Here is a 26,623-nt window from a genome sequence, read left to right on the forward strand (position 1 = left end):
GATGGTCTTCAAGGTTTCCTTCATCTTTACTATTCTTTGTGTGTAGCCATCAAGCAATGGGAGGTGGTATGACCCTCTCAGATAGCTATGAAGAATGCCACCCGAAAAGGTACAAGTATAAAAAGAGGTCTTCCACAGAGATGAAAGCACCAACTTTCTTTTTTGTCAGAGTGTGCCTAGTATAAAGGGAAGTGAGAGGAAGGAAAGAAGAAGGAAAGAGCATGATACCCTTTATTCAAGGGTGACATTAAGGTGCAGTGTGGCCAAGTGAGCTGCTATCAAGATGGAGAGAATAAGTTACTGGTGCTGCTAGAAAGAAATACTGAAGAAATCCGGCTCTTATCCCAGATTCTTCTCCTATTATATCATCCTTTCCATAGGATGGTATGATGATAAGCAGAAAGGACATTTTTGTTTAATTTTTGCAGATTTGCATTTGCCAATTTCTTTGGCCAGCCTGGGCATCTTAGAAGTCTAGCATGACCACCCTCCTGACCATGCACCCTACATATCATCTGTCTTGCAATGGCCCTTAAATGCAAAGCCTTCAGTGACCACTGGACCACGATGATCAATCCCTCCACTCTTGACCTCCAGAACTGTGTTCATCCGATCCACAGAGCATGAGCTGCTTATCATGCATTACTTTTACCCCATGGAAACTCTCCGAGGACAGGGGTAATAAAGGTCATGCAGCCATTAGCCCCATACAGCATCTGGAATACCACTCGTCTACAGGAGATCCACTGTAAACATGTCTAGAATGAATGGAGATAAAACAGCAGTATCTTTGACACAGAATGATTTGGTCACGCTGGTTGCATACACTACCCTAAGACATCTCTCTTAGTTTATAACTCAGACAGTAAGCTGCCCTAAACATGTTCTGCTTCTTGCAGAACACACACCACTAATTAAGAACTTAGAAATTGAGGCAAAAATGGGAGAGGAATCAGGACAAGGGACTCAGGAGAGGAGTGCAGGATGGAAGCACATGAAAGCAGTTGAAGATGTTGACTAGAAATGTCTAAAAATAATATGAACAGGCTCTCCCAAGGCTCCTTTCTCTCCTCCTAAGCCCAGAGTTCAGTCAAAGCCGGTCCCCCCGGGCATCTATTTCAACAGCAGCATACCAACACTGGGTTCTTTTCAGCACACACATACATGTCCACACAGATGCCCCCTCATATACACATGTCCAGACACCCTCCAGTTGGCAAACAAGTGACAGTATGCAAATTATCAGAAGCCACAAAGATTTGCTTCGGTGGGGAGCCTGAACAAACAAGGAACAATTTTGCAAGTGGCCACAGATGGCTTAGCTTCTCTGCTTACAATGGACACTAACGAGATTTGCCATAACTAATTCATTCTTTCACACCATTGCCCTGTTCCTCCATCTTCTGAGGGTGGGGGAAATTCCCCATCATGGCCATATGCATTTTCGTTCTTTTCTAACACAGAAAAAGTGCAATTTGTTCCTCCACATTGTGTATGGGTGGGTCGCATTTAAAGTTCAGTTAAAAAGGGTTGGAGAAGAGATGACAGTGGAAGCAAACATATGCTGGCTTCCCCCCCCCCCCCCCCCTGCCCCCACAACCACCCNGAAGAGATTTACTGAGCCCTGTGCCGAGCTGGGGAACTGTAAAGTAGCAGACAAGTGAGTGGCAAGGCAGAGTAGAAAACAGAACAGACCAGAAACAGTGAACCTTCCAGATGAAATACAAACTCCCCACACCATGAGCGATGACCCTGATGTACAGGAAACCTTGTGTTTGTAAGGGGACAAGAAGATAGATCTGATGAATGCCTTCCTTTTGGCATTCCCGCGCTGGGCACTGCTAGTGGAAACAAAACCCCAGGACAAGAAGGCTGTATCTAGAGCCTGTGCTCATGCACAGCACTTCTCTCAAAGCACTTTCCAATCAACTCTCCCTAAGTGTCAGTAAGACACTTACAAATTCTTCAGAAAATGAATCAATGAATTGTTAAGAAAATGACCAAGCTTCTCGAAGTCCCAGGAATCAAAATGTTAGAGGCGGCACCTTTTCACCTGCCTGATGGCTCTCTGGGCCTCTTAGTGTAATACCAAGGGCCCTTCCTCACCTCATTGGGTGCTACAGTTCTCTTCTGTTTCTTGTCTGCCTCTGGGTTTGCTTCCCTCCGGTGCAGGCTATAGTGTAACTTCCTAAAGTGGCCTCCCATCCCCGCACACTCCTCCACCCTATTCTCCCAGCACCAGAGTGGGCAACTCTATTTTCCTTCTTTTTGCCCTCAGGAAAAAGTCAGATCTCCCTAATCTGGCCCTCCAAGGCTTGTCTGCATTCCAGAATTTCGAGGTAAACTCTGCCAGCCAGCCAATCAGCCTGACATGTACCAGGAACACTCTGCCTTCCATTAATGGCTCAAGAAATGCCCTAGCTTACTTTTCCCTCCTGCCTCAGTCTTTTGCTTTCTTCAAAGTCCATTAAAGCATCCCATCTTCTTCCATCTTTCCCTGGGCTCTGCACATACCTCAGCATCTGGGAGAACATGGGCATCATGCTTGGATCTCCCCAACAAGATAGGAAGCTCAGAGGTTTCTTCAGAGGCCAGACAAGTCCATATAAATCGGGAGTAATGGCTCTGTACCCTTTCACTTGTCTGGATGCCCCCGTGACTTCCCTCCTTTTTCATTCCTGGTCATCTTTTATATTAGGTGTGGCTAAATATGTCTACTTTTTCTCACATAAATATGTATTTGATACTTATAGACAGCTATTTTTAAAAAAACTATGCACAAAATTATACTGCCGATGAAGTAAAATCCTGTCTATATACTAATACGTCTCCTAGTTATATGTGTCAATGCCCAGTTATAGGAATCAGTATTTATATGGGGATTTCTTGGAATATCAGAGTTGAGAAAGACTTTGGGGTCTTTTGCTTCATTACCTCATTTAAAGATGGGTACCTGAGGAACAAGAGGCACATGAGGAAACAGGTTTAGGGTTTAGGTTAAGTTCAGAGACCTAACCTCTTGCTTCTTGGGCCATGGCTCTATCACATCATGTGCAACATCTATCTTTGCAGAAGCTGTACACACAAACACACACACATTTGTATGTGCATATACCACTGAATTCTCTCTAGTAGACACCAGACTGCACTAATTTCTCAGACACAGCTCCTCAGAGAGGTATGATGACAGAACGACATTTGTGCCTTTGGGTCCCTCTCTGATGTATATAGATTTGACCTGGACCATCACCTTGAATATATGCCCTCCCTTCAAGCCCTGCCTCCAGTGCCTGCAGACTGGAGCCCCATAGCTGAGCTGTCCTCTTTCTGAGAAAGAGAAGCTGTAAGGACTGACAATTATCTTCCTGCAATAAATGAGATGAGCAGTTGGGGTGCCTGGGTGGCTCAGTCGGTTAGGCATCCGACTTCAGCTAAGTTCATGATCTTACAGTTTGTGGGTTCGAGCCCCGCATTGTGCTCTGTGCTGACAGCTAGCTCAGAGCCTGGAGCCTGTTTCAGATTCTGTGTCTCCCTCTCTCTCTGACCCTCCCCTGCTCACACTGTATCTGTATCTCTCTCTCTCTCTCTCTCTCTCTCTCTCTCTCTCAGAAATAAATAAAACATTAAAAAAAATTTTTAATGAGATGAGCAGAAGCAGCCACAGGCCCTCTACAGTCAGGCCCACACAGAGAAGAATCTGCTACAGGCCTAAAATAGGGAGCAAAGGTCAGCTGTCACTCAGGAATGAGGCCAGAAGGAAAGCCGGGCATCCAGAGGTTCAGCACCTGCTCCTGCCTGGAGGCAGAGGGGGCACAGCTGGCCTGGCCCTTCTGCCCCTTGAAGGCTATCAGTGCTGGCTTCCACGCCAGTACCAACCTGCCAGTATCTGGGGTGAAGCACTAAACAATTTTGAGAAGGTCCAAGACCACAAGCCAGGCTTCTCCAGGAGTACCCAGTGTCTCCACTGCTCCAGCCCTCCTCTGCAATGGTCACCTGGACCAATACAGCCTTTTAGAGGCAGCCCCTTCCCCCAGACCTTAAAATGCCAACAAAGCCCATAAGCATTCCTACCCTTCATCCCCTTGCTTACCTCTTCTCCCAGATGCTGTCCTTCCCATCCTACCCTGGGAGTGGCCATGGTAGCCTCTACCCTTGCACCAGATTGGCCCCAATATACCAGCGTTTTCCACTTCTATCCCCTCCACTACTTTTCCTGGATTCTGTTCCCTGTACCAAAATGAATGGCATGTGATTTTTCAGGTTTCCAGCCAAACTTGCCATTCTTTCCTCTTCTTTCTCCACTAACAATCCCAAGGACATCCCATAGATTAAATACATCAGTACCATAAAGCCACATGTGTCTACCAGAATGGACACCTTCAACTCACATCTCATCTCACAAGGTGCTTCTTGTGAATCTTTTTAATTGCCACAAACTGTTCCTAACAATCAAAGAACCAGTCAACTACAAGGTATTTTCTGAGAATTTTGGCATCCTTCTGAAGTCCTAGTGGTGATACTATGGAGAATCTTTTCTATCTCATTCTCTGCGTAGACAGAGCTTGAAAGTAAGGCAGACACATTACCCCACTTTGGAGATTTGAGAAATAAGGCCCAGTCACATTTCCAGAATAGTGCGAATATCTTTGGTTAGATGAATGTGTACAGTAGTGAATGACTCAGTGGTGCAGAAGGAAGAAAGCACGCTAAGTGGGATGCTCACCATTAAGAGGGGCACTCAAGTTCCTCTCATCTTCACTCTGTGACCTTTTGTTAGGGTATCTTTCTCACATCCAGCAGAACGCACTGTTCTGAAGTCAACATTTTCCCTTTCCTACTTCTCCCTGCCTCTCCTGCTCTCACACTCCTGGGATGGGCAGCCTTGGGTAAAATCAAGCTAGAAAAGGACCCTGGTTAACCTAGCATGCAGCCCATGTGAGCTGGCAGAACTGAGCAAGGGAACAATTCCTCTTGACCTCAGGCCCACTGTTTGCCCAGTCTGTGGGCTTTCAGCCTCCCTCACCTGGTCTTCTGTCTCTCTCTAATTCCTTCCAGTGAGATTTGTGTTCATGCCTGCACTATACTGGAAAGTAAAGAAGAGAACATTTAATAAAAATTACCTCATTTCATAGAGTAAGCTGCTGAGCAAGAGTCTATTAGTTTCCTGAGCCCAGATGAGTATATGGGTCAGTTAACTTGCTACATTTCTTATAATCTATATTAATAGGAGCCTACAATATATTTTACGATATTAAAATCAATACAGACACATGCACATATTTTAAGTTTCTAGGAAAATTCTATATCCTCAGAAGAAAGCAAAAGAGAAAAAACTAACCCCCCTCTCTCATTTATTTTATATTCCATGCTAGGGGAAGCTGGAGGGCCCCCACCTGCCACCCCATGCTCTAGGTCATAGTCCTGGCCCAATAGTGAGAAGAGGAAGGAGATGGCATGTTTCAATGCTGCTTTATGAATTTTCACCAATTTATGGAATTCATCATGTGCTCACTTGCTGACCCCTCTTCTTATCACCATAAAGGAGCACAACACCCTTTTGTTTGTAAAGGGCCAACATCTAGCAAAGACCCTTGACCAATGATGGGAGCGTGTACAGGGAGGGCAGTGCCCAAAGCTGCAGGATAATTCGAGAGGATGGGCCAGAGCATCTCCTAAATCTGCGGGAGGAGTTTTACCCATTTTGTGGAATGTGATAGAAAAAGAGGATAAAAGCAAGCTCTAGCTTCAGAGACCGAAGCGCTTACAAAGCTTTCACAAGACTTGCCCAACTCTCTCTGGGTTCTCTGGCATCTAGCTATTGTGGTTCCAGTTTTACAGGCAGAGAAATGGAAGCATTGAGAAAGCACCTCACCTGCAGGGGTTCTAAAAGGCAGGCTCTGAAGGTGAGGACCTCTGTGACATCCACACTAAGTTCAGTCTGCCTGAGCACTGTGTGAGCAGCCATGGGTCTGCTGCCTTGGAGCTCAGAGGGTGGGCACTCTGGGATCAACAGCTTCCTGACTCTGAGACCTGAGGCAAGTAACTGGGGGTCTCTGAGCCTCATCTTATACATCTGGAAAATGGGGGTAATAACATCTCCATTGTGATTGTGGGGAGGATTTAGTAAACAATATGTGTCAAACACTTGGCAAAGTTCCCGGCTACTCAAAGCACCAAAACAGTAGACGTCGTTATGACCAGGAAAGCAGCCTGCACAGCTTTTCTCTGTGATTCAGGTTTTCCATAAAAGATGGGTCTCCTAGGCCTCTAATGGGCAGTTCATATTCTCCAGCAAGAAATCAGAAAACATAAGAGGCTAGACACCAAAGACTCTTTAAGAAAACCTCAGCAAGTTCTTCTGAGGTTAAGCAACTAGTAGGATCTTGTGTGACTTAGGGGATGAGACAGAAACAGGAAGAAAGACTTTTGTTAGCGTTGGTTTTAATGTTTTTTCTCTGTTTTGTTATTGTTTTTTTTCCCTCCCCCTGCCAAAGGATTAACGTGTAGGTTCTTAAACAAGGGGGTTCCCTATTTACAGCTGACAGCGGCAGCTGCAACCCCTGATTCTGCTGCAGAATGGCAGGGAATCGAATCAAAAAGAAAAGCAAGTGGACAACCTTTCCTCCGGGAGCACGAAACACAATACCAGCCTTTCGCCAAACCCAGCAGACCCCAGCTCTGATTGGAGGTTGCCTCGGAACAAAGGGAAATTGGTATTTAAAAAAAAAATCTTCTGAAAGCCAACTCAGCAGATGGTTTTTTCCTGGGCTCCAGGAGAAGGGGGTGGGGGGAGCGGGTAGGGGAAGGATACTGGGATTACACAACTGCCACCAGGATACAGATGACTGAGAAGTGACAAAGATGGGCAAAGAGGGCTGACCTCTCACCCCGGAATTTCACAAAGGGCAATTACACCATGTGGCGGGTATCTGGACGAGGCTGCTGACCGCTTCCAACCCGCAGCTGCTGTTCATCACAGCCACGTCTGGGGCCTTTATTCAAAGCAGGGGAAGAAAGACGCCAGGCGCTGAGGGGATATTGGAGGAAGCCATGGAAAAAGTTTAATTAGAGACTATAGTTTGTTAGAAATTGACTACAGGGCAGTTGCACAGAAGAGCACCTCATATTTCCACTGCACTTTTAACATTTCAGAACCATTTGTTCAGATTATCTTCAAAGTGATGCGAAAGGAAGAGACAGTATTAATCCCTTTTTAAATATGAGGAAACAAGGATTCATTCACTAAAGGCGGAACAGGGGTTCGGACCCAGAATCCCTGGCGTGGGGTAGCCACCCCCCTTGTGTTTCTCAGACCAGACGGTGCTCCTGGTGTCCTGTTTGGGAGGGGCTCTTTGTGAATCCCGCACTTTCGGTCTGAACCAGGACACTTTAGAGAACATTGTAAATAACTTCTAGATTAAGTCACAGTGAGCCTATTATCCCATAGTCCTGTGCTGTGTTGCCAGCCATCACTGTCTACCACCAACTCACTGCTGGGGTGCCCTGATGAGTGTCTTTCAGTGGGGAGACGACTGTGGGCAGTGGATAAAGCGGCTGTCAGTCTCTGGGAAGATGCCACAATGCCCAGGTTCACCCACAGCCAGTCCACGGCTGTGCAGCAGGAGCAAGCAGGGGGATGGCACAAGACTCAGTGATTCTCTCCTGGAGGCTGTCTCAGCAGGACCCGCCACAGTGCATCTTTCAATGATCGCTTCCTGCTGCTGGAAACCATGAGACCTGAGGGCCGGAGGAGAGTGTGAGGGTCCCCTCACCCCCACCCCATAATTACCTGTAACTTCAAGGCAAGCCATTTAAAAGCTTTCCAAGCCCCTTCCTCAGTCTCTAAAACAGGAAAGAACAAAAGCTACTACACTGAACTATTCTAAGGAACAAACTGGAAAGAAGCAACAGTTGGGCGGAAGTGAACACTTTGTAAGGGTGCTGGGCAGGTGTGATGGTTGCTACCAATTTTTCATACTCTGCACTATCTGGAACACGTATTTTGACAGTTGGTTATACGTACTGTCCTGGGCTTTTCCCCTAAATGCCCTGAGATTAATTCTTTCTAATAACTGTCTTTCTATACCCCACACAGCACTTACATACAATTCTGTAGATTCACATAGAATTTAGACATCTCAGCTCTGCTGTGGTGTATCTGGATGAGTGCACAAAAATAGGCAGCATGATAAAAGATTTAAAGTGTTTCTTTTTTTTAATTTTTTAAAAAAATTATTTATTTCTGAGAGAGAGAGAGAGAGACAGTGTGAGCAGGGGAGGGTCAGAGAGAGAGGGAGACACAGAATCTGAAACAGCCTCCAAGCTCTAAGCTGGCTGTCAGTACAGAGCCCGATGCAGGGTTCAAACCCACAAACTGTAAGATCATGACCTGAGCCAAAGCCGGACATTTAACCGATTGAGCCACCCAGGTGCCCCATGATTTAAGATGTTTCTAAGGAACCAATGCAAAATACACAGGGCTAACTAGGGAGAAGGTGATTTGGTAGAAAAGAGTGTCTTCCATAGAATTATCTTCATTGGCACAGAGCTAACATGAACTTGTTTAACATCCAGGCTGGGGAAATAAAATAAGTGAATGTTATATTAAAAGATATAACACCTGTCCTCAGAGAGCTTATGCAGTAACTGAGAAGAAAATACCCTTTTGACAGCACACTTAACAACCCTTTCCATTAGAAACAAGAAGGCTATTCTGTAAACGAGAAAGCATGTTCACAGATGGTGGAGACATCTAGAGATACCCCACCAAAGAAAGCATGGAAGGGGCATTCTGAGTGAGATAGCCACCTACATTTCAAAGTTGCCTTACTTCTATGCCTTCTGTGTAGTCCGCAGACCCAGACAAGACTGTCTAACAGTGATTCACATATCTGCCTAGAACTCTGCACGAAGATAGGAGAATAAGGATAATGCAAACACCTGAATTTTGGTCCAAAAAATCCCACTGAACGTAGGATGTGATCATTTAGACCAGCAAGAGTAGCATAAGGTGAAATTAAATTGGAGAGTTTCCTTGACCTTGAATTCAATGTACACCAACAATCTGAGGCTGCCAAAAAGCTGAGACAGCCCAGGGTCCTGTTAGTAGAAGTAGTGTGCTTAGAGCAGAGGAGGTCACAATCCCCTGGTGTTGTGTAAGGCCAGACCACCTTCCAGTCCTGGGTCCTGTACTCTGTTTTGTGAGTACCCACCTCCTTATCTTTGCCTTTTAGGAGAAACAATGACAAACCAGCATCCATAGCATAGGAACCAAGGTAGTTTGGAACCAGGAAACCATGGACTCCAAGGAACAGTTTCAGGAACTGGAAATATTTGAGTTTTAAACGAATGACTTTAGTGCAACATAAAACAAGAGTTCTCCTATACCCAGGGCTGCCTCAAGAGGTACCAAGCCTCTTCCCCAAGGGCCACTGAGCAGCTGCCAAATAACGGATAACTGTCCATGAGGGATTTTGGAAAGTATCTTTTGTTTGTTCAGTAGCGGTGCTAAAGGAAATATTCAAACTTTCAGTCAATTCCACGATTTGGAAGTGTGACCCAACTGTGGACCTCTTCTTTCCTTCTGACCTATAACTGCTGTGGTCGGCCTTCCCCTGTTCCCTGAGCTGGTGCCAAATTCCTGCCTATGTCCTCAATGGATTTAACCCCTAGTCTCAGATCTGGATCTCCCAATCTTTATTTCTTCCATGACCCACCAGCATCCAAACGTCAGCATCATGTTAACCTGCCACCCATTCAATGTCAGCAATCCAGTGGGAAGACAGGGACGTTAGGGGCCTAATGGTACAAGGAAGAGCCACACACCCAAATACATTGGTTTTCACCTCCTTGCTCTCTAAAAAAGACAGGGATGGAAACATAGAAATTCCTATTATATGTTAAAAATAGATTCCCTTTAGCTGTACTACTATAAGAAGCCATAAGAAACAACTCCCTTAGAGAGGCAAACCATGAGAGACTCTTGAATGCTGACAAAAACTGAGGATTGATGGATGTGGGGAGGAGGGGGGATGGGCATGGAGGAGGGCACATGTGGGGATGAGCACTGGGTGTTATGTGGAAACTAATTTGACAATAAACTATTTGAAAAAAAAAAAGAAAAGAAACAACTCCCTTAGGGTGGTTCTCTGGGGGTCTGTTGGGAAAAACTCTGCAATTCCTGAGTTGTGTTCTCATTCACAACACTAAGCCAATGAACCAACTGGCCCAGCATAAAAATCTGCCCATACTCTTGGGCACATTCATATTTGCAAATGAATACTTCTTATTGGCAAGGCATGGCTGCACACCTTGAGGTCAGTCTGTCTGACTGCTGTCGGTTTGTCTCCCTTCAAGAATTTCCTCCTCCTTCCCTACTTCTGATCCCCCACTGTGAAGCTGGCTAGAAACTCGTGGGAGGCAAAGAAGAAGGTCTGGGGAAAAACACAATAAACAAGGTCTAGAAAATACACTAAAGTAACCTGCATTTGATACTAATGATGATTATCAAATGGTCTCACAGGCCAGGTAGCAAGATGGGAACTGCCTGGACTTCTCAGAGTAAATAAAGGCCTCCATTGTTTCCCCTGATGAGGTCACAGGCTGGTGGGGAGGTGAGGGAAGTTGGCTCGGGGAGGGAGGGGTAGGCAGGAAGGAAAGAAAAAAAACAAACAAACAAAAAAAAAAAAACCTGGGACTTCAGAGAGAAATGCATACTCAAGGTATACAAGGAGGCCCCTCTCCTTCACGGGACAAGATCCCCTGGAATACCATGGAAAGCTAGAAGGACTCCTCGAAGTTCTGTAGTCCAAACCTGCCCACAATGCAGAGCTCTGATTGCCATGTTCTGACATGTATGCTCAGACAGTAGCCTCAGCCTGCACAGAGCTCACTGCTTTACCAGCCAGGACATATAATTCAGACTCCTGCACATGCTGGGTGCAACTAGGAGACCACGTGACTATTTGCATGCTGTGTCTGTCTGTATGCCTCCCGGGGACCTGGCTCCACCAAATTTTTGCCCTCCCCACTGCCTCTCAGCAGCCTATTCCTCTGGCCACTAGTTCTTCTTTGGGGAGGATGGGGTGGTTCCCAGAGCCTCCATGGCCACCTTCTAAATCAGGTCATCCTGAAGACCATCAAAGTTGAAACCCCTTCCTCAAAGCAGTTAGGCCATGTGCAAATTATAACACTGAATTTTTAGCTTATTATCAATAAGCAACACCCCAGCCCACAACACTTCATTGGCTCGTGCTGTTTTCTATACATAATGTAGTCAGGAGACTGAACCAAGGCCTGGGACCCAGAGTCTGAGAACCGCACTGCTACATCCCTTTGCTCTTGGCCTATGCCCTCACCAGGCCCAATGACTTCCTGACCAAAGCCACTCGAGTCTCACACACAAGCAAGGCAGGCGGGGGTCATCCTGGAATGTCCTGGGACATCCTGCATGGCAGTGCTTTGAAGGCAGGACGTTTGAACTTAAAGTTGCAGGAATCAGAAGAATCAAAGGAGGGGATAGAGCAGAGCCAAAGGGATTGTTTCTCTCACCTTTTATTAAAAATTTTTTAAAAAGGCCATGCCGTGGAAGATCAACCGGAAACGCAGCTCTGAGAGAACTTTTTGAGGATGTGAAATTGCAATGATGGAGAGGAGGGAGATTCTGCAAACACTGACAGCATGACCAGGAGAGAAGGCAGCACCCACTGAACCCCAATTGGTCGTTCTTATGACACTGCTTTAACACTTTCATTTTGAGTCAAGCTTTGAGCTCAGCAGCAATTCTGGTTTGGTAGATAAATGACCACAGAGATAAAAGACCTTTGAACCATCTCTAAATAAATCCCCACAGCAATCCTCACCACCACCAAAAGAAAGAAAGAAAGAAAGAAAAGAAAGAGAGAAAGAGAGAAAGAGAAAGAAAGAAAGAAAGAAAGAAAGAAAGAAAGAAAGAAAGAAAGAAAGAAAGAAAGAAAGAAAGAATCCCACCAGTGATACTAGTTGATGCATGTGCAGGCATCAGAAATGAGACAGTGGCACTGCCAGCCACTAACACAATTCAACACAGCCTGTAGCAATACGAAAGCAGAATCAGCCTAGAGAAACCGAGGCTTCTGAGACAACCCACACCCCCCAGGAGCCCATCACCACTGCGAGTCACTGTGGGTCAGCTGTACCTGCATGGAGGATGGTCCTGTGGGTGGCCCAAATACGCTGGATGCTAGCACAGTAATCAGAGTAATGCACACTGAGCGAGGGGCTGTGCTAAGTGTCCACAGGCCTTCTATCCCCTCAAGACACTAACAAGGAGGTGCTGCTATTATCCCTGATTTTCACACAATCAGGACACAGTCTCAGGAGGTTAAGTAATGTGCCTGAGGTGATAACAGAACCCCAGTTCTCTTCCTGTAAAGACAATGAGAACCCAGCCCAGAATACAGGGGATCTGACTTCCAATCCACTCCCAGGGCATGGACTCTTGCTAACAGGTTTCTTATTCCTCACTTCAGGGAATGAAGGGCTCTCCGTCAGAACAGAACACAGATTCTCTGCTTCATTACTCTGCCAGGGTATCTTCAATAGTATGGAGTTCACCAAAAATGTTCCTTGGAGAAGTCCAAAGTTAAACTGACTACCAAGGGAATAGCAAAACCAAGAGGAAAAGAGCCAGCATGGTATGTTAAACCCCTAGAGAATCCAAAATACAGAAGAAGAAAAAAATACAAGAAGGGAAGGAAGAGCCAAACTTTCTCAGAATATTGTCATGGAACACGAGTTTGATAAATCTCGCCACTTTTTAAATTCAACTCTGACACTTGCTCCTACAATTGTGGGCCTTTTGACACTGGGGCAGAAAGGAAATAATCTGATGATGGAACAGTGGGTCCAAAGAGAGGTCAAAATTTTTGTTTATAGTAATTAGTTTTGTTAAAGAAAGACTTGCCCCATCTAGCAGAATGGCTCTTAAAGTTTCCAGTTTTTAGAACAGACATAAGGCTGCAGGTATCAGAAGCTGTTTTTAGTTCATCTTTTTTTGTTTTTTGTTTTGTTTTGTTTTTAACATGCAGAAACTGCGATCCAGGAAGGTAAAGCAATCTTGCTGAAATTATTAGTGACAGAGACAGAGCTAGTGCCCAGGGCTCCCGTCCCCAAGTCCAATGTTCTGTCCCTTACACCTTCAGCTCCAAATGTCAAGTGTTACTTGTTGCTCCATGAAGACAAATACTTTGTGGAGAAGGTCATTTACCACCCTTCATACAGCTTTAGCTACAAAATAACAAGGGAGAAAGAAACCTACCAGGAAACAGAATTTTCAGGCACACTGATGAATAAATAGGAATGTGCTGCTTTTTAAAAAAAAGTCTATAGCAAGAAAACATAAAATTAAATAAAAGGGGAAATTCAGCCTCTTGCAAAGAAAAGCTGGCAAGAGCTGCTCTCCTATCAGGTTGAGGGTGTTATAGAGGGAAGAAGTTCATACCCTCAGGAGTTGAAAACACCACATTCTCACCTTCAGAAGACAGGGCAAACCCACAGTTAAGTGGTGCATTTAGGAGTGACCAGAGAGGCCTCTGAGCAAAATGATGGCAAAGGAAGGACACCCTAGCCACAACGAAGTGGAAGGCTCTCTGCTGGATGCCCAGGGCCACCACCAGAGTGGAGGAGATGAGCACAGCAGTCAGATATCAGGCATTCTGAGTTACCTTTTTCCTCTGCCCAACACCCCCTCCCAACTATCTGATATACCAAACTGCCACAACCACAGAGAGTCAAGAGAGAAATGTGCACCTTAACACCCCATGGAAAAATGAAGAACCCTAGTACAGACCTCATCACTGACAGCTGTATTACCTAAAGGCTCTCCTTTTAAGTTTCTCTGCCCTACATCACTTTCATTATATTCCCTGGGCCCCTAAACCTTCCCTTTTTCCAGTTCAAAGCCCACTGAGCATTCCCATTACTTACAGAATTAAATGTAAACCCATTTATTTATTTGACATTCACCATTCCCTGCAATGCGATGCTAACCTCACTTCCCATCTACATCCATACTTTGAGTGTTTGGCACGAAGAAGGCACTATTTAAAGAATGAGTAAATGAATGCATGACCCACTGAACTTCCTAAGAGAGGGTCAGGAGTGTTCAGAGCAGAATAGTAGAGGCTTTCCATAGACACATAAAGATGGTGTAAGTGGGATTGTCAAGAACAAACCCTGAGCATGGTTCCAGGACCATGGCAGGCACGTGATGAATGTGAGGTTGAAGTCCTTGCTATTGGAAGAAACACATTCTCTTGATGAAGCTGGGAAAAGGGAACTCTAAATCCAAAGAAATAAAATAGAAGTTGTATTTTAATCAAAGGCAAATAAAAATTCATGAGCACAACAAAGGAAAGAATAAGACTTTAACTCATGAGGCTTTGATTTTCCCTCAAACAATCCGGAACACTTAGAATTAAGGGCAATATACCAGATTATGACCTTGTCACCCTAACTGATGTTGGAAGGTATAGAGGAAATGTTCCAGTGCTTAGAATCTTTACCTTCCAGCAAGTCTTTCAGAGTATGACCACTTCAGAACTGGAATACAGCATTAGCTTTGGAGTATAGAAGAACTGGCTTCAAAGACCAGCCCTGGACATTTCTGTTAGTGCTTTTCTGAAGCAAATGAGCCTCAATTTCCTCGTCTGTGAATAAGTAATATCTGCCTGGCACGACTGTTAAAAGGACTAATAGTGAAGGTAAATACATGTAAAACAGCTAGCACAGGGCCTGCCACAAATCCAAACTGTTTATCATGATGTGTGCTCTGTAAATTACCCATTTTTCCTAAAATCTTCCATTGAGTTATATCATATGGAAATTATCATCTCTATTTGGCAGATAAAAAAACTAGGGCTTCAGCAAGGTTATACTCCAGATCCATAGCCACCAAGCCAGTTGGTGCAGATTGCCACCCCATATCTCCTAGCCTGGGTCACTGAACAGAGCTTGGGTAAAAGTCCCCTATCCTTCTCATCCTGTTGAACCTGGATAGGAGTCCCTGATTCTCATGAAAAGTCCTCAGGAAAGAGGAGAGATGCTAAGCTCTGCCCAGCTGTGAGCCTCTCAAAGACTTGTCACTGTTGGAACATTCTATGCTCATGTGCTGTACTTGAATTTGCTTCTAGAAACTCCATCTTATGTTCTTCATTTTGATTGAGTGACCTAGAAGGAAACTACATGAAGTTTATGTTATTTCATCACTTGCTGAGTAAGTCTAATATGCAACAGTGCCAGACCATGGTAAAGAGTAAGTTGTCTTTATTGAGATAATCTGCAAAGCAGGTCCATCCACAGGGCAGTTCTGAGGCCCTGAAATATGTTCAGAATTCTCTTCTCAGCCTCTACTTCTTACCAAATGCTACTCTTACACCTCACATAAATTCATTCGTCAGAAACCCACTGCCATATAACATTTCATTGCCATCCTAATTTCATATGGAAGAGGGGTGACCTATCCCTTGGTTAGAAAGAGTCCATGCATCCTTGAGCCAGTGAGAGAGTATCTTCATGGGTCCCTCCTACCATCCCACCACTTTGAAGGCCATGTTACCTCAATATTTATAATGCCTCTCCAGTTTGGAGGGTTGGTATTAGGGTTGAATCTTGGAATAAAGCCCTTGAGGATGTCACACATAAACATCTTCACCCCAAAGTAGTAGAACATGCTGAAATACAGTTAGCCTAGCAAAATCTTAGCTCTGATATGTAAGGAATGCTATCATTATCCTAAAGAGTGTTCTTTTTACAAATATCAATGAAAAAGAAAATCATTTGGGATCCAATATAAGTTGTCGTTGCCTAAGGCTGTCAAACAATGACTTGAACAAAATTAATTCGTCTGCAAAAAAAGAGGGAAAAAAAAGTACATAATAATGTAACACCCAATTTCCCCCAGCCTCCAAGTTTGAAGGCTCAATCCTTAATAACAAAAGAAAGCAAAATCCTTGTTATCCTGGAACTGTATGTCCTTATCCCTAAAACAAGGCTTGGCAATAAATAAATTACATACACACACACACACACACACACACACACACGTATGTATATATACATAATGTTTTTCCCTTTTGGAAAGGGCCAGATAGTACATAGTTTAAGCTTTGTGGGACATACAGTCTCTGTCACAACCACTCCACTCTGCCGTCTTCATGCAAAAGCAGTCATAGACAAAATGTAAACAAATGGATGTGGCTCTGTTCCAATAAAACTGTATTTATGGACACTGAAATTTGAATTTCATATAATTTTCACATGTTACAAAATATTATTCTTTGTTTGATTTTTTTCCAACCATTCTTTGCTTGTGGACTGTATAAAAACAGGAAAGGAACAAGATTTGGCCCCACACACTACAGTTTACCAACCCCTGCTCTAAGCTAGCATATATATTCAGGTGACCCCCAAGTCACCTGAATCTCTACCAACTCAAGGATCAGCTCAACAGAGCTTCCCTCCTAACTCCCAGTCTAGGACCTGAGTCCCAGGGGCCACTGCATGCACACTTCTCCAATGAGTGGCTTGACTCATNAAGTGGGGCAGGGCACCTGGCTGGTCAGTCAAGTAGAGCATGTGACTCTTGGTTTCAGAGTGATAAGTTTGAGCCCCACGCAGGGGGCAGAGTTTGCTTTTTAAAAAAAGACCCAGAAGACTGGATTACAGAGTCAGACATTGATCTGTTGCTTACCGTATGCCATCCTCATCCTTTCCCCCATCCCAAGTTACTGATCGCATGTTTCACATTCCTACAAATAAGTAAATTCTGCAAGTTCATGGTCCTGAAACAGCAAGCAAGGTTTCTACCTCTCCACCTCAACTTCAGCTTTTACTAACTCCCTCTTTTCAAAACAACAGAAATTCTGGAGAGTTACAGAGTTAACATTCTCATCCAATAGAGATCAGAGAATGTTTCCATCATCTATCAAGTGATTAAGACTAAGTACTGATAACTTTATTCATTCATTTCTGGAAAGTAACCACTCCAGTCATAAATAAAGTAGGATGGATGGAGAAGAAGAGTATGAAGCAAGCTCCTAACAATTTAAAATTTTTGTAGATCCTCCCATTACAGTGTTAGCATAATGCAACACTGTGAGCTGAATTTTAGTACTTCCTCTCCCTTTCCCTCCTTTCCAATTTCTGAGACTTAGAAACACTTACTTGGGATGTCACACATTGGGAGAAGCGATTTCACCTCTCTTTCTGATAAAGCACAAAAAGGACATCCAGCTTTTTGGTCGAGGATGACCAGCCTGAGAATTTCAGATATGAGAATGGAAGTCTACTGCACACTGTAGCTTCTAAATCATCCCCATGTCACAAATTCCAGAGTTTTATTCTGGGGCATTCCAAGAGACAGAGGGCTATCTTTGGGAACACCGTTGTGGCTTTATGGAAAGTCATAACTGATCAGGACAACGTGGCTCTTTCTAGGGTAATGAACTTGGGTTTGCGCACCCCAAACTGTGGGCTGTTGCTAAAATCCTGGCAGTGATGGGGATGTAGGGAAAACAGTTACCACAATTTTCAAGACTGCCCACCCACACAAAAATCCAACAATGCACAAAGAACTGGCCATCTCCATGGCCACAAAGATACTCATTTTCAAAGCTGAAGAGACCCAACTTCAATGCAAAGTGTCACTTTCTAAGTGGATCCTAATTTGAGCTGTTCCCTTTTCTGGCAAGAATTTCAAACATTTCTAAAAGCATGTAGGTAATCTTTGGTTTTATGACAGAGACCCTAAAAATCACTGCAACTTGTAATGGGGACAGGGGAGGGAAAGCACAACCTCTGTGCTCTGTGAAAACAAGCCAACTTCTAAATATTATTTTGTATTCCAAATGTTAAAATAAGATGACCAACTGTGCTGGCTTGCCCACAACTGAAGGGGTATGTGGCCACAAGACTTTTGGTTTTAAAACTGGGATAGTCTAGGGGCACCTGAGTGGCTCAGTGGGTTAAGCGTCTACTTCAGCTCAGGTCATGATCTCACAGTTCATGGATTCGAGCCCCGCGTCAGGCTCTATATTGACAGCTAGCTCAGAGCCTGGAGTCTGCTTCGAATTCTGTATCTCCCTCTCTCTCTGACCCTCCCCTGCTCACAGTGTCTCCCTCTCTCTCAGAAATAAATAAAAAACATTGAAATTTTTTTTAATAGATAAAAAATACTGGGATAGCCTGAGCAAACCAGAAAGCCCTGATCACACCAAAAAATCTTCCCTCATCCAGGTCTTTGGATTTTAAATTCAACATATCAGCCCAAACACTTAGTGTGAGGGAGGACACAGGCCCTACACCAAAGAAACAACATGATTCCTAGCAGTTCTACTGAAAATGACTACTGAGAAGCTCAAAAACCACTAGTAACAGAAATACTACAGATTATCTCTGAGCCATCATGGAGAGTCATTTATTTGTGCTATTTTTAGCTAATGCATCATGTCTAGAGCCCAAGTAAATAAGATGTGGGGGAAAGTTACAAAGACTCTGATGAACTCCTACCACCCAGAACCCAAAACCTCTGTCAGCAAGAGGGCTCCTTTCAGAGGCATTTACAAGCCACAGAGAGTTTTAGAGACAAACACTTTCAAGACTAGGGCAATCCTCTGCTATCACAGCTGAGTGCCATACTCCTCCCAAGAAGGGAAGTCACTGTAACCCCCTGTGATATAATTACAATGAAACCTGGACCCATTCATTCCTAATCAACTAATACCTCCAAACACCTAGAGAGCTGTTTTCCACCTGTTAGACCTTAAGGAGGAAAATGACAACCAAGTTCAGTCAATACCCAATTTTAAAAACTCTGTGATGTGTTAGACAAAGATTCAGGTCAGTCATCCATACCTTCCTCTTTCTCCAGTTTGAGCTCCAGGGCTCACCACTGGCTTTCAAAACAATGATCTCTTGCTTCTAATGGCCTAAATTACTATGAAGATGGTTTCTTTAGTCCAGTGAATGACTTGCCTACTTTAGAAAGACTTAACAATGGTAATTGAAACCAAAAGAAGGTTATAAACATTCTTGACTCTTCTGATTGACCAAAATTCTCCAAATCCCACTCTTATTTTGTCACAGCTTAGTCAGGTCTGACCCACCCAAGTGGCTGCTACATAATATACAGAAATGTTCCAGAATTATAATTCTAGTAGCTATTGATTTTCATGTAGGTAGAAGATATAATAATAAATTAGACACTATACAAGATATCAGAGGCATTTCTTCGGGAAGGTGTTAAGTTATTCCATCAAAGAGACTGATAATTCCGAAATAAATAAGTAATAATCAAACAGACCTTTAAGAGTTGAGGTGGGGGGAGATGGCAAAAATGAACTAACAAAAAAACCCCTACAAAACAGGGTTCCCTACCTTCTTTTTGGAGTGGCTTCTTTCCTCCTCCTTCGTGGCTTTGCTATTTTTCCCAGCACGGGACACCTTCTGGTCGCCAGACTGCTTAATGGTGATCTTGATCTCAGGTGGGCATATATAGTTCTCCAGATTCTTTGGGGGTTTCTTAGCCCGCTTGGTGGTCTGAATCTTCAGCTTCAGACTCCCCTCTGTAAAGTTCGCCTCCTTGATAGAAAATTCCTGTTCTTCCAGGCCATCTCCTGCAACCCATTTCTCACTGTCCGCATTTGAGTTGGAATCCACATCCTGCCCTGAGCCCAGTTCATCCTCCTCCTCTGGCTCCATGCGTTCTCCGCCCACTGGGATCCCCTTCCCAGGTCCTGGAGTGGAGAGCAAAGATTCTCCTGCACAGCCGGGAGCAGTCGGGGGCTTGGCCGAAGAGACAGGAAGGAATTCCGACTCATCCCCCCTTTGCCGGGAGCTGCTTAAGATTTCCCTGGACTCCATGACAATCCTACAGTCTTCAGGAGTTCTCAGGAGGTGGGAGGGAAGAGGGAGAAAGGGAAAGGTGAGAAACAAGGACACCCCAAATCCTAAGGACAAAGTGGTCCAGCTGCTGGGTTCAGAGTCCCGGGAATGGAGACACGGCCAAGTGTTCAGAAGAGGTCAGATCTGCAACTGAGAAGCAGAGTGATAATTAGTCATGGCAGGAAGGAAAATGACCTCAAAAGTAACTCAGTGTAAGTTCTAGAAGCCCCTTCTCCCTAATCTATGGCATCAGAGAAAAAAAAAAGATGGGAAAAAAAAAAACCAAACCAGAACATGCACATCCCCCAATTGGATTATACTGGATAATATTAAACACACACACACACACACACACACACACACACACAGCCCTTCACTGAATAGTTACTTTTTCTAGTTATGGGCCCAAGAATAAAGATATGAGCAGCTAGTCCTCCAGTTCAATATAAAGCTACAAGTTTCTTATACTGCAGCCACACAGCTAGCTGAGTCACCATCAAAACCAACCATGATGAAAGGGAAGTCTAAAGTGTTGAGGTAGGTCTGTGGGAACCGCGTTTGGCTGGCTTCTTGCACCACTTCCCTCTGACATGTGAAGAACAGTTTGCAAAGCTCCACACAACCCCTGAGCCGCTCTCCATCATCTGGTTGGAAGGACATTTAGCTAACCTCCTGACCATTCTTTCTTTCTCATCTTCCATGGTAAATTATTTCAATTACACAAAATTAGCTTTATTTCTTAAAACAAATGCAAAGCTTAGATGCAGGCTTGCAAGAGGAAAAAATAAAGAGTTCAGCGGAAAATCTCTTCTAATGCTGTGATTAATGCAAAACAATGGCTAAAAATGTTTCTGTTCACACAAAAGATATTTAATCATTATCAATTATTTAGATAAAAATAGCCATTTGAGACAGCTTTAATTCCCTTTCTGGTCCTTAAATAAAGTGGCATTCTGTCTACAGGACAACAAAAAAGGGAAAAAGAGAGAGGGAGAATTTCACAGACTTTTGGAAGTGTCAGGAATGGTTCTCCCCGCCCCCTGCCCCCAGGGTCTTTGATTCTGCCTTCCTCCCAGAGGAAACCAGAAACATCAGTCAGGTTCTCTTCAGACCATCATAGGATCAGCTAAACCATTCCACACCCTTATTCACTGTATATCCCATTATATCCAGCTTCAAGACCCCGAAGGAAGTGCAGTGCTCATCCTCAAGAGAAAACGGAGAGCCCCAGGGCTGCACAAAATTTCAAGACATTATCTTCTTCCATCCTTAGGCTGTAGGTGCGATCACACTCAAGCCTTAAATAGCTCAATAGGCTAAGGTTTCCCAGCAGAAGACACTGCTGCACACCTTCCACCTTGGAGCCCAGCAATTCAAGGTATTAACCAGCAAATGTGCCCACCAGAAAATGCCCAACAACAACTGCGAAGACACATTCAGAACAGCCAAAAGTGAAGCCTAGAGACCGGGCATGTCTTTTCTCCCTCTGGAATCAGTACATTTTCGGCTGACATCGTGTGAGGAAGCTGGCCAGCAAGGCAGCCATTCTCTGCTCCCCAGAGAAGCCCAGGCGCATACTTGGCTCCTGGAAACGGCTCAGCCCTGCAGAAAGACACATTTACAACTGCTTCCTCTAAGGGGAAAACCCAAGGCGCACAGCATTTCTGGAAGAGAAGAGCGTCTTCACTGAATCTGTCACATGAAGACTGAGCAGCCACCACAGAAGGGGCAAAGTCCCCACTTAACGGCAGGGGAGGGCAGTTAGACCAGGTGACACTTGAAGTTTCTTTTACTTGTAAGATTATTTGTGTCATCTAGACTGATCTGTCTACCTCCCTAAAACTTTATATAATTTTTAAAAAGTCAACATTCATTGAGGCCTCTCACTGGTGTCAGGTACCATACTAGCTGGGGAAGAGACATCAGGATGCCTTAGAATGTGTCCCTGTGTGTCAAGCAGCAATTGTCCAGTAGATCTTTCTCAGCATGTACCCCAGGTCCATCCAAACTGCAAGCCATGTTTTCATGTGGCAGTAGTGTTCAGTGGTTTGCTTCCTGTGGCAGGAATCTTCAATGTGACGTTCAATAACTCTGAAGTTATTCTCATGTCAGGGCAAAAAGTGAGTTCTCCATTAAATGTTCCTAAACTAAACTACATCTAACTGGACCTTTGAATGTCTATTGCAGGTTCTATGCTGTGATAAAAGAAGTGAACACACTACTATTCAGAGGGATGCATAGTAGTGTGAAATGGTATATTATTAAGAAAATCTCTCCCCTTAAAAAATTTCCTTCAGAATTCCTTATATTTAATGGTATAAATCACGAATTAATTGATGTCAAAGACAACATTCCAAAACTTAAAACTCAAGTTGTGAGAAGTCCACAAAAAAATGAAAATTCAACAATGTATTTATCAGTGCTCTTCCAGTCAAGATCCTAAGATAACAACTGAAATACAATCTCTTTCTTCAAAGAGCTGACATTCTTGAAGAGAGATTTGGAAAATAACTAAAACAGAGTAGATATTTATATGTCCTATAGTAAAGAAGAGAAACAAAGGGAAGAGAAAACGTTTCCCACTTCGGTGAGGTACAGAGAAATAGACGGGAAACTATACAGGAAGGCTTCAAAGAGGGCACAGAATATGGCTTTGACCCTCAGGGGCTTCAACAGGTGGAGTGGGAATAAGAAAACCATGGCAGACATAGAGAAGCACGCAGGGCAGCCTGGGGCAGGAGCCTGCAGGAGGGTCATGCTCAAGAAAGAGAGAGGTGATGCTTGACTGGGAGATGTGGCACAAAATGGGGACTGGTGAGAGGTAAAGCTGGAGATAAAAGGTTACAACCAGATGACAGGACACCCTTGAATGCTATGCTAATGAGCTGGATTTTATCTTACAGGTAATGGAAAGCCATTTAAGGGATGTCAGTAGGAAAGGGGTACTATCAAAGCTATGCATTAGGAAGATAATTCTGGCATGTAGCATAAGGGGTGAATTAATGGAACCTGATATTAGAGGCAGGGGGACCATAAGGAGGCTCAGCTGAAATTCAATTCTTCTTGCATGAGGACCCGAACAGGGCAGTCTGAGTATGACATGATAAATAACAGAGATCAAACAGTAATGCAGTTTCAAATCATCCCAATGTCCAGGAACACATCACTTCCAGACTTTCTGTACCAGTCTCACTTTAAGAATCCAGTCTTAGGGTTCATTAGCCACCAACTTGCATTCCCTGTTCAAATCAAACCAGTCTCTACTGTGGCATTACAAACACAGAATTCTTCCCACCTTGGTATTTTTATAGAATCATTTCTTACATCCCCTTCCACCGGCCCATGCAATGACTGGCATACAGTTGGTCCTCTCCAAGTGTTTGTTGTGTGAAGGAATGAACAAACACACAGATCCCAACCTTCCCATAGTTCAAGGTCATGCCCAAGCCTTCGCTTCTCCATGGCAACATTTTATAAACCCTGGACTGCAGCACTCACTCCCTGGCCTGACTCACACTGCACCCAGCTGTGTAGCTTGCCACTAAATAGTAGTCCTGCATGGTCTTCTTGCTGTTTGGAGCACACAAATCTTCTTTTCCTTACTCAATCGCAATTCAGTCTCAGGCTAAGACTGACTGTGGTTGTACAACCCTTACATTCACTTCAGCACCCAGTGCAGGATGGAGCACTTGAAGGGCTTCAAGTTCTTTCTGAATGAAAATGAATTAGGCCCCTGACAGCTATTCGAAGTCTTGTGCGGTTCCAACTACTCCAACTGCAGCTTTGCCGGCCTAAGCACCCTCTGACAAATTCACTGTCTATGCTAAGGATTATAATCTAGCCCCCCATGTCCACATGCACCCCTCACCTTAAAAAACTAAAGAGGCTTTCAAAAGTGAAGAGCAAAGAAACCCAACCTGTCTGTTTACTTCCCCGCACACAAAGCTGTTGTTCTCCTTTCCCCTTCTCCCAGCACGTACCTGCCACCCCAAATTCACCGTTCACTTTTTTGGTGAGCCTGGGAGACAACTGAGAGTTCTCTTGTGGCGTACCCCTGCCAACATGTGAGCCTGAGCACACGCACCCACTCGTGCACTCACAGAGGAGAGAAGCCAACGCAAGGTGAAAACCTTTTGCCTTGTCACATTCCAGCAGTCAGCGACTCCTCCAGAGGGGGCGGGTGCACAATGGACACTCTGTACTTGGCTCAGGCTCCGAGTCCAAATAAAGTTAACCCTTCGGTGGCTTCCTGCAAGACCTGGTGGCAGGGCATAGGAGTAATAAAACTTGCTTAGGAAATAACTTCCCAGCAGGTCCCACGGAAACACAGGGACAAGAAGGGTAGTGATGTACTTGGAAAGAACGCTGGCGGAGAAGTCTGGGAACCTGCCCTCGACTCATGGCTCTGCCGTTCACAGTGACTGTTAGGCCACTTTGAGTCCTTTATTCCACACTTATCTCAGCAATGAATGGAAGACGGTCTCTTCCAGACTCAAGACTCCAATTTTACCCTGCACAGCCACAGATCTATAGGAACACTCCACATTAGATAGTGTGGACCTTCAGAATTATTTCTCTGAGGGAACAAGGGAATCCTGGGTGGCTAGATGTGTCTAAGAACCCAAATGAGTCCCAAGGAAAGCATCCTCTCTACCCTTCAAATCTGCAAGATGGAAGAATTTTTCCTAACTCTGAACCCTTGGGGAACTCTTGCTAATCCCAGAGTTTAGCTCCATAAATGCAAATTCTTGAGCTCCACCTATTGAATCAGGGCTCCAGGAGGGGTGGGGTCCAGCCCTCTGGCTTTTCCCAAGCCCTCCAGATGATTCTGACGGGCTTAGGCTTTGCCTGATGTATGTACTTACTCCTACCTCCTTCACCAATGAGCATGACTACTCTGTGTTTAAAGGTATTTCTCCCTTACACCAGTATTCTGAGTCTCTGAATACACAAAGGTTGCATTTTATTCATGCACGCAGTCCCAATGCCTAGCACAGAGCCCAACACATAATGGACGCTCAAGAAATGTTGGTTGACTGAATTAATAAATGAACAATCCAACACAGCCTGGGTTTCCCAACATCACCCACCTCTCCCATCTGCTCTGCTCCCACCGCACCACCCACATGCAGGCCATCATCAGCTGGACTATTCCCTTCCAAAGAGAAAATATTATGGTGGAGCTGGCAGAGCCCTCGGCATATTTAACAGAAGTCAAAACACGTGGATTCCAGGCCTAGTTCTGTCAAGTAGACATAAGCCCTCTTTTAGCCTCAGTGTATCACCAGCAAGATGGAACGAATGCCTTCCTGATTTACCTTATTAGATTTTGACTATTATCTTTTTTTTAATAGAACCGCACATGCTCTTTATAAAAAAATTTTTTTTAAAAACATGCACCCCATATGGTCTTAGAGGCAAACAATCACAAATATAGCAAGAGTCCTCGCCTTGTTCCTGATCTTCCCCCACTCTCCCAGAACGTTTCCCTGCACCCCACCCTCCAAGCCCCACCTCGGCTCTGGGTCCTGCAAATCCCCATAAGTCACTTCTTCCATCTTTACCTATAAAAGTGTAGGTTTCAGACCAGAAAACATTACCCCTCAAAACTCTCTAGACTGTCTTCTAACATTTGAAATGACAGAAGAGAAAATGGAGGCCAACCCGGTTTGTTTCCTTTGTAGGCAACTTGTTTTATGCTGTTATAGTTGAAGATTTTCCCTTCATTGTATTAGAATTTTATGAATGACAAAATGAGTATAGTGTGGATCCCTCTCCTTTTATTTTTCCTGCAACACAATGAGCCTTTTCGATCTAGAGACAGGAACATCCCCTGCAATAATACCTCTTTAACTATTTTTTCTACTCACTGGTTCTGGCTTCTCAGTTTTTCCCATAATCCTCACTTTAGCACTCACATCTCTGTCCTTCATTTCCCTCATTTTCTCGCTCATTGTTTTTATTTCTTGATTTTGCATAGTGGGAGAGCAAACCCCAAACTACCCTCCATGATACCAACTTAATTCTATTTTCTGTGTTCCCTTAGTCTCTATTGTGGATCTTTAATTCTGCTATTAGACAACTTGGATCCCTGCAGGCTTTCTTTACTTCATGCATTGTCCTTTCAGCTGTTTTTCACCTCTGCACACTCCCTCGCTGTGACTTTGTGCTCCTATCCCACCAGCAGTCATGCTTCTTCCTGTTCCAGATATCTGGCAGCTTCCTGAAATTCTTATTTTGCAGTCATAGTAAATAATTTTCATGATACTGTTCCCTTTACCTTCCTGGGTGTTTTTCTCTCTAAGGCCTCCCGTTGGTTCTTTTTCTTTGCTCATGCTGTAAAGGAGGAGGGAGTTGTACCGGGTAGTGTTGACCTACAGAAAAAACACCAGGCAGCTTTTGACTCTACCTTCAGTCCACCTGGAAGGCAGTCAAATCCTCATCTCAGCGCTACTGCTGTTATCAGTGATCTCATCATCTCAGTTTCTCTTGAACAGTAATGGCGGTGTGCTGACACCAGCCTCAAGGGGCTCCTGAGAGCCTATCCTGTGTCTCTCTTCCCAACTCCACACTCAATGGGGTCAGGCTGGTAGTTTGAAAGTTGGCTATCGTAGGAGTGTTTACACCACAGAAATTAGCAAACTTCACAAATAATGGCTTAAAAATAAATCTGGAGAACAGGGTGTTAAGCATTTACTACAAC

At 44.3% G+C, this 26,623-nt stretch overlaps 1 protein-coding gene across 1 annotated transcript in view; it reads right to left on the reverse strand.

Annotated features, from left to right (window-relative positions):
• SETBP1 (SET binding protein 1) overlaps positions 1 to 26,623 on the reverse strand; it is a 366,730-nt gene that overhangs the window by 327,128 nt on the left and 12,979 nt on the right. The window contains 1 exon segment of the mRNA XM_077777651.1: positions 19,414 to 20,070. Coding sequence (XP_077633777.1) covers positions 19,414 to 19,899 — 486 coding nt within the window. The 5' untranslated portion in view covers positions 19,900 to 20,070.

The sequence above is a fragment of the Crocuta crocuta genome, unplaced genomic scaffold, assembly GCF_008692635.1.
Source record: "Crocuta crocuta isolate KB4526 unplaced genomic scaffold, BGI_CrCroc_1.0 scaffold36, whole genome shotgun sequence".
Lineage (NCBI taxonomy): Eukaryota > Metazoa > Chordata > Mammalia > Carnivora > Hyaenidae > Crocuta > Crocuta crocuta.